Below are 10988 nucleotides of genomic sequence, written 5' to 3'. Positions count from 1 at the left end.
GTGCGTTGGGGTAGGGCCCTGTCCCGTATATTGCGGGATGTTTAGCAGCATTCCTGGCTCCACTCTTCAGGTACCCGTAGCATCCCTTCTCCCCAGTCGTGATAACCAAAATGTCTTCAGACATTGCCAAACGTCCCCTGTGGGGCAAATCCCTCTCCCCCTCTTCGTTGGAGAACTTCCTTCTGCCTGCGTCACATTTTCGCGGAGCCTTTATTGTAAGCTCCCTGGAGATCGTGACTAGTGTCTTAGCCACTGCAGAGTCTCAGGTGCCCAGCGCGGCACCAGGTACGTGGCGGGCGCCTCATATTTAGTGGAGGAATAAATGACGTCATGCATACTGTATGCTGGGCTCTGTGCTCCGAGGTGGGTAATTATTGGTGTGGTAGTCGCAGTAGGAGAGTGTCCCCCTTGTCGCAATGTAGCACATCTTAGACTGTTGTCATTTTGGGGGTACTCTTTTAGGGTGGGAACTCTGCCTGACCCGTCCACTTCTGTCTCCGTAGTAACCCATTCCGAGGTTATTGTAGATGGTCAGTTATTTGTGAAATGAGAGAATGCATGCAACACAGGGCAGGCTCTGTGCAGAGGAGCGCTTGGGCATCAGAGAAAGCCTCATACAAGAGGTGACAGTGGAAAGGAGTCAAATTTTAAAGAATGAGTAAGTCTGGAGGGAAAGGAAAAGAAGGCAACATTCCAAGGACAGGGAATGGCTCTAGTGCAAAGGCTGAAGGGGTTAGAGTTTGTGTAAATGGAAAGATACCTCCTTATGGCTGCAGTGTCCATCAGGGTCAGCTAGAGCTGGAGGTGAGGTCATCAGGGCAGGATTTCTAGATCATCATGTGTGGCTCCTGCATTTGAATTTTATCTTAAGACAGTGGGGGAGTGATAGGACTATATTTTGCATATTAGAAGGCATCTGTAGCCTTCAGTGTGAGACTGAACTGAAGAAGGCTGTTCTTAGGTAGTTTCAGTAGGAGGGTATGGAGAGGTTCTTAGGAAATAAAGCCATCAGAACTTGGTTATTGATTATGTGAGAAATTTGAGAGTCAAAAATGAAATCCGGTTTCTGAGTTGAGTAACTGGTGGAAAATTTTGTGGCCATGCACCAAAAGAGGGCAGAAATTGAATAGGTTTGTGACTGGATCCTCTTGTAGCAGTGGGCCATTTCTGATATGTTTTGCTGATGAGGAGTATTTAGTCTGAAAAAACTGTTTTCTTGGAGGGTACCTTATATCTTCTCAAGTAACTCCTCACCTTTTCCCCTACAGAGAAAATTATTCCTTTGATACAGTAGTTGGGCAGGGTGGTTCTGGGCCTCAGAGAATGTGTGTATGTGTATCTATATCAAAACCAAACCAGGAGCAATGTTTTTTAGGATTCACAATTTGTTTCACTTATTTCATATCTTACATTTCTTAACAGTTTCTGCAAGACCGTAGAGTGGATTCTTGGAGCACTTAATATTTTGCCGGAGAGTCTAAAGGGGACTGGATTCCTGCTGGTGGAACACACTGCAAGCCAGAGTAGCCTGAACAAGATGACAACCATCTCCCCAGACCCTCACACTCTGGTCTCAAGTGAACAAAACAGGATCCTAAGAATGGAGACCCCTGGGGATCAGGAAGCTCTCCTAAGGGGAGACACTGCTGACCCAGAGTCTTTCAGACAGAGGTTCAGGTGGTTTTGTTACTCCGAAGAGGCTGGACCCAGAAAAGCCCTGAATCAACTGTGGGAGCTCTGCATTCAGTGGCTGAGACCAGACATCCACACGAAAGAACAGATTCTAGAGCTTTTGGTGTTTGAGCAGTTCCTGACCATTTTGCCTGGGGAGATCAGGATTTGGGTCAAGTCCCAACATCCTGAGAGTAGTGAGGAGGTGGTGACCCTAGTAGAGGATTTGACCCAAGTGCTTGAAGGAACGGAAGGTGAGATTAATAGATGGAGGGAGGAAGTGGGAGAGACCTCCTCAAGATATGAAAGTAAACTCCCCAAAAGAGTGCTTTCATTTAATGACTCTTGCTCAAGGCATTGTGCAAGGGCTATGAAAAAAACAAATTACATAAAACAGATATGTTGTTTCACTTTAATACACCTTATAAATATTTTAAAGATTATTATGAAAATTAAATACATTAAAATGGTAGGTATATGAAATGAATGATATTTGTTTTTGTGAGCTTAGGAATTAAAAGGATATTTTAGGGGGTGGGGGGAAAGCTTGGGTAGGAAACTGTATTTGTGGCTGTCTTCTGTTTTAAAAGTGTAGGAGAAAATTTTTTTCTGTGTCTTCTGACTTTTTTCTCTAGAGTGACATATATAATAATTTCTAGTCTGAGGAGGTCATTTGAAATTTGGACTATTTTTTTCTCCCTTTCCTAGATATGATCTCTCAAGATTCTGTTATTTCCCAAGAGGAGAACCCTGAAGAAGATAAAACAGTTTCTGTTCTTCCAAATACTGAGTCCCGGGTAAGCTTCCTTTCATTGGTTTTCATTCTTTTTTTTTTTTACCATAAATTTTCATTCTTTTTTAAGTTAATTTTTTAATTGATTGACATATAACATTGTATTAGTTTCAGGTATACACTGTAATGATTCAATTTTTGTGTATGCTGTGAGATGACCACCACAGTAAGTCTAGTTAACATACATCACCATATATGGTTACAGAGATTTCATTCTTAAGTAAATACTCACTGAGCTCCTCCTGGGTGGTATAAAGACACTAGAATAATTAAGACAGTCTCCTTTTCCTCACAGTCTTCACATTCTTAGAACTCATTCTTCATATGCTATTTTACTTCAGTTACCAGAATTGATCATGTCTGACCCTAATAAAAACAAAAACATTTACTAAAATTCAACAGTTATTCGTGGTAAAATTGGTCAGGTGGAAATAGAATTATATTTCCTGAATGTGATTTAAAAAAAAATCTCCAGCTGGGTAGTGTTGGAAAATCAAAAGCAGTTCTTACAATGTCAGTGAAAAGACAAGGCTGTCTCACCTTACTGCTATTAGTGAGTATTTTCTGAGCATTCTAGCCACTGCGTGCTAGAAGAAGGAAATGAGGTAAGTATGGATATGAAAGAAGCAGGTGTGTATTATTTACGGGTAATGTAGTGTTTTTGGAAAACCTCAGAGAATCAACCCAGCATGTACTGAAACTCATACAATAGCTGAGAAAAGTAGCTGGTTACAAATCAGTAAGTCTCCTGTATACCAATAATTATCATTAGGAAAAAAAAAATTCTTATTCACAGTGGTAAATAATAGTGCTCTAGTAGGCTGATAATGGCTCCCTGAAATATGTCCACTTACTGATCCCTGCAAGCTGAGAGTGTTACCTTATTTGGAAGAAAGGTCTTTGCAGATGTGATAAAATAGGGATTTGAAATGAGGAAATTATTGTGAATTATATGCGTGGGCCCTAAATGTCATCACAGGTGTACTTAGAAAGACAGATAGAGCTTGAACACAGGAACAGGATAAAGTGATATGAAGATTGGAGTGATAAGGCCACAAACCACCAAACACCATGGAATGCTGGCAGCCAAGGAAGTTGGAAGAGGCAAAGAAGAGATTCTCCCTCAGAGCCTCCGAAGGGTGTGCAGTTCCACTAACACCTGGATATCAGACTTCTGGCCTCCAGAATCTGGGAGAATAAATTTCTGTTGTCTTAAGCCACCAGAGTTATGGTAATTTTGTTATAGCAGCCGCAGGAGGCTACCACAAGTACTAATAGCCACTCTGTTATACTGCCTCTCAAAATGTAGTGCTCTAGAGGATGCTACGGAAAGTGCATTCTAATGATTAATTGTGCTTGCTTGTAATTTGGAGTACTTGTAAGTGTATGTTATTGAACACAGATCCTTGTTTGATTGTGATGGAAAATAATTGCTACTTGAGGCAACTGGAAATTACAGTTTGGAATATAATTGCTGATGTTACTCTTACATATTTAATTATTGCCTGAAGAGCTTACATTAATTCTGCTGATTTGGGGTTTGGGAATGTGATTGTATCCTTCATTTAATATTTTCTGTTAATCCTAGAAATCAGTGTGTTATGGGGAATTTGATCAATGTTAGACATTCCAGAGAATCCTCGTACAGCATTTCACACCAGGGACTGAATGGAAAAGGCAGTGGTTGTTTCATAATTTTGTTCTGTATCACTTGTAATAGATATATAATAGCTACCTTGTAGTTTGCGTTGGAAATTCTTAAAAACTTGAATACCATCAAAACTATTACTTTGTATCCTAACCACTTCTCTGAATTCTTAGGTTCTATTTGGAAATAACGGAAAGCAAAAAAGGCTGTCTTTGGTGTTCTAGGAATCCATGACACTCAAGGATGTAGCTGTGACCTTTTCCAGAGGAGAGTGGAGGAAGCTGGAGCCTTCTCAGAAGGAGATATATAAGGAAGTGCTGCTGGAGAACTATAGGAACCTAGAATTTCTGGGTAAAGATGTCTTCTCTTCATAATCTAGCATCTAAACTGGGTATCTTTTTGTCCATTATTATTGAAAGATAAGTGGTCTTAACTCTTTTGGCTGGGCTTACAGGGGTGATGTGACTAATCCTAAAAACGAGTCCTAAAAATGTGCTTTTCTGCAATGCTTTCTCCAAAAGAGCCTTTGTGTCATTGAACTGAAAATGTTGAGCATCGTTTTGCTGTCACCAAGGCCATACCTTCCCCAATTTCCACCTCAGATTCCAGTATTGAAGTCTGTATTTGACAGCATCTTCTCTTCCCTGGAGAACCAGAGGCTATGAATGTTGGAATGTCTTTGTTCTAGGCAAAAACAGCCATTTTCTATTCTTTTCTCTATGAGCAGGCTTTCCAGTTTCCAAGTTAGATTTGATTTCCCAGATAAAGTGGGCTGGACTACCACGGCTGCTGCAGAAAGAAATCTCAAAAGGCTCCAGACCAGGTGAGTTGATGAAAAGTAGAGGAGGAAATTAAAACAGTTGCTTACCAAGTCATTTGAAAGAAGTTTTGAAATGTTGGGCGACCTAGGTGCTAATATTGAAAGATGATTAGAATATCTGTCTTGCCTTCCTGGAATATTCATTTTAACAGGAGAGAATGTTAGTTTGGGTCCTCTGAGAAGCAGATGCCCAGATATAGTTAGCCATGTCAGAGACTTACTGGGGAGATTTCCAGGGAAGGAAAGCGGGAAAGGTCCTAGAAGAGGCTGGGGTTGCTGTTAGAGCATGATGCAGGTGTGACACCTGTGACAAGAGAGGGAAGGAAGGCTAGGAACAGTCTTAGATTGAAGTGCAGGTCGAGAAAGTTTTGGCAAAGCCAAAAAAGAGTCTTCCCACCGGAGTCACCTATTAGAGTCGTATGCCTCACAGAAGTGGGCCTGAGTATCCTTTCCATACTTGTCATTGACTGGAAGCACCTGTGGGAAAGTGGCTTTGGTGTGATGCCATGGTGGTCATTGAGCAGCAGCAGGGGCTCTTGGGTAAGCGCCCCAGAGGAGGAGCTCTGAGAGGCATGGTTCTGTGGATGCTGTAGATACAGATATCAGAACTAAACGTGTTGGTAATGGGATGCATGCTGTAACAATGGCATGTATAAAGGGCAATGGGAAAATACAGGAGCAAGGGCTTAATTACCAATAGAATTGAAGCTTGGAGAATAAGTAGAAATTTGTCCAATGGCCAGCATGTATAGTATAATCCAGTTTTGTTAAAAGGAAAAAAAATGTACACATACATGTATATGTCTAAATATGTAGATATATATGGGTTTTTACTGTCTGGAAAACATTCATATTAATACTGGTTATCTTCGAGGGATTACATTTTTTCTTTATTCTTTCCTTTCTTATGCTTCAATAATAAATGTATTACATTTATATTTTTAAAAATTAAAATAAATTATTACTTATATGTCAATACCTTGGTTTATTTTAAGGAAAAAGCAATAATTTACTTTGCTCTCTTCCATCTTATTAAATATTCATTTTATTCAACCTGTTGGCTGTTTCCATTATAGTTACACAAATAAAGGACAGCAGTTGTCTCTTTATGTTTAAGTACATTTGGGAGAGTTATTTTGAAGACAGATTCTAAAAATGTTTTGAGTAAAATCCAGCAGCATTCATTGGTATAAATACATGCTTCTCCCCACCCCCAAGATGTTTATGTAAAAGAAGCATCATTTAGATGTACAACTTCTTTAAAAAGCAATTTACAACAGATTGGAGAAAAAGTTTTTGACAGACAAAGCCAGAATCAATAGTCATGATGTATTGAGAAAAAAAACTCATGCAAATCAGTAAGGAACACTGATTATGTTAGAAAAATGAGCAAAGAAGTTCAGTAGATATCTGACAAAATAAGTGACAAAAATAAAATTTAAATTGCTGTTAATATGAAAAGTGTTCCAAATCAATGGTCAACAATGTAACTTAGATTTAAAGAACAATACTATTTATTATGAATCAGATCTGCAGAGGTCTAGAGAAAAACCATTTGACCAGAGATGAGTAGTCAGGTACTTCTCATCATGTATTATGTGATGATAGAACTTTTCTACCATTTGGTTCAGTGGTTCCACTTTTGTGACTGCCTTCTGAGGAAATAGTAATCATTTGATAAACATTCCATAAGGAAATAACTAAATAATAGTATATCAATATGATGGATTATTATGTAACTGATTAAAATTATCTTTCTGAAGAATTAACCAATGAAATGGGGAATAATTATGAATGAAAAAAGTAACCCTATGTATTATACATAGATTTTCTATTTTAAAATGCTTAGAAAAATTTCTACAGAAAATACACAGGATTTTTAATAATGGTTAACTTCTGGGTAATAGGATTTTGTGTTTTATTTTATTTTTTTTTTTGAAAAGCACTCAGTATTTAGTGAACCTCCCTCCATGTAGCTTGAAGTCAAGAAACATCACCCCCACACCCAATAATCTTCTCCTCAGCTCTTCTGCTGAAGAATTTGGCCTTTGGAATGACAGGCTGCTTTGGGAGGTTTCTCTTCCCTGGAACTCTGTAGTAGCCCAATCACAGCATATCAGTGATAGGAGCAACACCAGGGTTGTTTTTGGCAGCATTTACCACATCTGCTCTCTAATCAAGGTCCACAGTTTATCCAGGTTGACAGTTGGGCAGAAGGTCTGGTTCCTTGCTAAGTGTTAATGCCAACTTTCCCAGAAGTCCCTGGGTGATATTTGTCAAAATTGATCCTGTGGTGACACATGCCACTAGCATTACCCTGGCCTCCCAGATGCTTCTGGTGTTTGCTGTAGCCGTGGCTCACATGGCCCCTAATCTTCCTAAACTACCAGGTCTTCCTTAGTCTGGATGGCATGTTGGCGGCTGAGACCGAAGAGGGAAGCCACTGTAAAGTCTGAGGAGCTATCCAGGGTTTTGTATTGTATAGTTATCTGGTTAAAAAATATTTTTATGAAAGTGACACCAATATTATAATTAAGAGCGAGGATGAATGATGTGTTAATAAAGGAACTCAGGGTTCTGAGAGGAGCACAAACCTTGAGAGTACGGTGTTAGAGAATGTGGGACTTGGACCCTAGGCCCTGTCAGATTTATGTGTTGGTGATAGTGAAGGTGCTGAGGGATTGAATTCTAGGCAGTATGAAGTATTAAGACTGAAAACACAGGACTGAAAATGCAGTTATGTAGAGGGGACAGTAAATGGATGCCTGGTTAGAGTATCCATAAGGTCCGTAGGGCCAGATGGTGGTAACCAAAGTCTAACCAAAGTCTAGCATAGGTGGTGTTGTACATCTGCAATGTGATTAACATATTCTATAAACTTGGTGCTATTTGGCTGCTTTGAGGAGAAGCAGTATGGTATAGGTATCAAAAGTGTGGGCTTTGGTGTCAGACTGGATTAAAAATCTGGCTCTACCACTTTTAGTACATGTGATCTTGGGCAAGCTACTTATACTCTGTGTGCCTAGTTGTCACATCCATAAAACAGGGATAATAATAGGACCATATTACCCATAATAACATAGGGTTATTGTGAAAATTAAGTGAAATACAAGTAAAGTGCTTGATATGGGACCTGGTATTTAGTAATTATTCAATAAATGTTTGTACTGTGATGATTATTATTTGGAAAGAGAATAGATTGGATGTAAGGAGAATAAGTTTGAACCTATCATAGAAATTTGAAACGAGGGTAAGAACTTGCATCTCTAGCTATAAAGCACAAATCTTTCATCTTCCTTAATGTTTTCCCTAAACACTAAAAAAGTTTCCCCAGTTTCCTCATGTTACTTTTCCTTTCCCTGTTTTGTGAGACTCTGAATTGTCCAAGCCCCGTTCCTTATATTCTCTACTGTCTTTATTTCTATTTCAGTCCCAAATGCAGCAGCTTCCTTTATTGAAAACAGGAAATATTCTATTTGTTATTTCTTTTAGAGTGTGAACTTAGCAGTGAATTGAAGGAATCTGGCGAAAGTCAAGATGTTCCTGTGGAAGAATCAACTTTAGATAAAATAATAGAAAGGTATCTGATCAGTGGTGATTGTGACTTGACTGGAGAATCCAGGAAACGTTATGGTAGATTAGAGGAGGGTCGTAGTGATAAGGAACATTCACAAGTAGCAATCACACAAAAGAAAGGTCATGGGAAAGGCAATAAGGGTGAGGAATTTGACCCAGAAAAGAGCCCCTTTGGAAATAACTACAAACCACCTTCAGACCTAATTAAACATCTCAGAGTCTACTTAAGGAAGAAATCTTGGAGGTATAATGAAGGCAAGAAACCCTTCAGTTTTCATTCAGACCTTGTTCCAAACCGCAAAGAACACAGTGGAGAAAAGCCACGGAAATGTAATGAAGGCAGGAAATCCTTAAGTCACTCTTCTTCTCTGACCGAACATCAGAAACATCAGAAAATCCACTTGGGGGAGAAGTCTCAGAAGTGCAGTAACTGTGGGGTAGCATTTACTCAAAGCTCATCCCTTACTAAGAGAAAAAGCTCTTCTACATGTGAAAAATGTTGGAAAGATTTAGGTCAAGATGCAGTCTTAGATAAAGATGAGGGAACTGAGACTGGAGAAAAAACCCATAAATGCAGCAAATGTGGAAAAGCCTTTGGCTATAGTGCCTCACTGACCAAACATCGGAGAATTCACACTGGGGAGAAACCCTATATGTGCAATGAGTGTGGAAAAGCCTTCAGTGACAGCTCATCACTCACACCACACCACCGAACCCACAGTGGAGAAAAGCCCTTCAAGTGTGATGATTGTGGAAAATCTTTCACCCTGAGTGCCCACCTCATTAAACATCAGAGAGTTCATACTGGAGAGAAACCCTATAAATGTAAAGAATGTGGGAGGCCCTTCAGTGACAGTTCATCTCTTATTCAGCATCAGAGAATTCATACTGGAGAAAAACCCTACACATGTAACAATTGTGGGAAATCCTTCAGTCATAGCTCATCCCTTTCCAAACATCAGAGGATTCATACTGGAGAGAAACCCTATAAGTGTGGTGAGTGTGGGAAAGCCTTCAGACAGAATTCTTGCCTTACCCGACATCAGAGGATTCATACTGGAGAAAAACCGTATTTGTGTAACGATTGTGGGATGACTTTTAGCCATTTTACATCTGTAATTTATCATCAGAGACTTCATTCAGGAGAAAAACCCTACAAGTGTACCCAGTGTGAGAAAGCCTTCCCTACCCATTCTCTCCTTAGCCGTCATCAGAGAATTCATACTGGTGTCAAGCCTTATAAATGTAAGGACTGTGGAAAATCCTTCAGTCAGAGCTCATCTCTTAACGAACATCATCGGATTCATACTGGAGAGAAACCCTATGAATGTAACTACTGTGGGGCAACCTTTAGTCGAAGCTCAATCCTTGTAGAACACCTGAAAATTCATACAGGCAGGAGAGAATATGAATGCAACGAATGCGAGAAGACATTCAAAAGTAATTCTGGCCTCATCAGACATCGGGGATTTCACTCTGCAGAGTAATTCTTGGAAGTATAGTAAGATGGGGTGGGGGGGATTTAATCACAGTTGTTCCTCATTAAAACCTGGGGTGTAAACTGCTACAGCATTGATTAATAGCTGCAGCTTTGATGGCTTGGCAGCTGGGAAAACTATACTTTTTGCCATTTATCCCTCTTTGCGAGAATGTCAACTTTTGGTAGATAGTGGTGAGGGTTGGTAAAGTCATGTGGAAAGAGAAGAAAGTAGTATAAGATGTGAAATGATTCTAAAAGGCCAAATGTGAGTTTAAAGAGCAGGAGGGGCACACAGGACCCACCTTACTAACATCTTCAGATTTCCTTCTCTCCCAGCCTCCCCTTCCACTACCATGTAGTGTTACTGAAAGAGGACCTGACTGCCATCAGGTAACCTGGGTTTTGTCCCAGTTTGCCAACCAGCTCCCTATATGACCTTGGACCAATCACTTGGTCCAACCTTTCTGAATTTTAGTTTCTTTACTGGTAAAATGAAGGGGTGGGACTAATGATTTCTGAGTTTCCTTCCTTCCTTCCTCCCGCCCTCTCTCTCTTCCGTCCTTCCTTCCTTTTTTTTGTATCTGTCATACTCTTTGAAGCTGTGGAAATAAGTTAAACATTTTTGATTCATTGGTGTTTTCAAGTATATCTAGTAGAGTAGTTCATTTAAGCTCTGGAACTTCTGGCTTAGTGAGAATGCAGTATGTTTTTTGAGTAATTGATGCCAGAATTGCTCAAATGCTATGCACAGGAACAAGTCAGCAGAGCTCAAACAAGTTTGCCTTCAGGAAATGTTTTGATTGGACAAAGCACCCCAGCCTGTTTTTTCTCTGGACATTGGCCATGGGGATTGGGAATCTCGATGTCATGCTCCTGGGCCATCTCAGCCATGAGAATAACAGTCCTAGGAAAATAGATGAGGGGTTGAGGGGGAAACGGGTACTGAAAACAGCTATTTTGGATGGATTGTCTTTTGCAAAATAGAATCTATTTTTTAAAA

General features: G+C 39.9%; 2 protein-coding genes and 1 pseudogene across 3 annotated transcripts; 2 read left to right on the top strand and 1 right to left on the bottom strand.

Moving 5' to 3' along the window:
• Positions 1-554: 554 nt before the first annotated feature.
• Positions 555-5089, top strand: ZNF483 (zinc finger protein 483). The gene is made up of 5 exons (XM_057720608.1): positions 555-658; positions 1423-1925; positions 2380-2468; positions 4337-4463; positions 4840-5089. The coding sequence occupies exons 1-5, from the start codon at positions 555-557 to the stop codon at positions 4965-4967; spliced, it is 951 nt and encodes a 316-aa protein (XP_057576591.1). The 3' UTR covers positions 4968-5089.
• Positions 5090-6915: 1826 nt separating this feature from the next.
• Positions 6916-7345, bottom strand: LOC130845440 (60S ribosomal protein L27a-like; annotated as a pseudogene).
• A 1555-nt stretch (positions 7346-8900) lies between these two features.
• LOC130845441 (zinc finger protein 483) lies at positions 8901-9995 on the top strand. Of its 2 annotated transcripts, none has more exons than XM_057722647.1 (2): positions 8901-8961; positions 9028-9995. In XM_057722647.1, the coding sequence occupies exon 2, from the start codon at positions 9162-9164 to the stop codon at positions 9993-9995; it is 834 nt and encodes a 277-aa protein (XP_057578630.1). In that variant the 5' UTR covers positions 8901-8961; positions 9028-9161. The 2 variants fall into 2 exon arrangements, with proteins under 2 accessions (XP_057578630.1, XP_057578629.1); XM_057722646.1 differs by having other exon boundaries at positions 8901-8985; positions 9052-9995.
• The last annotated feature ends 993 nt before the right edge of the window (positions 9996-10988 follow it).

This window comes from Hippopotamus amphibius, chromosome 2 (genome assembly GCF_030028045.1).
Source record: "Hippopotamus amphibius kiboko isolate mHipAmp2 chromosome 2, mHipAmp2.hap2, whole genome shotgun sequence".
In the NCBI taxonomy this organism is placed as follows: domain Eukaryota; kingdom Metazoa; phylum Chordata; class Mammalia; order Artiodactyla; family Hippopotamidae; genus Hippopotamus; species Hippopotamus amphibius.
The sequence above is the reverse complement of the archived record's forward strand: the minus strand, read 5'-3'. Positions and strand labels throughout refer to the sequence as shown.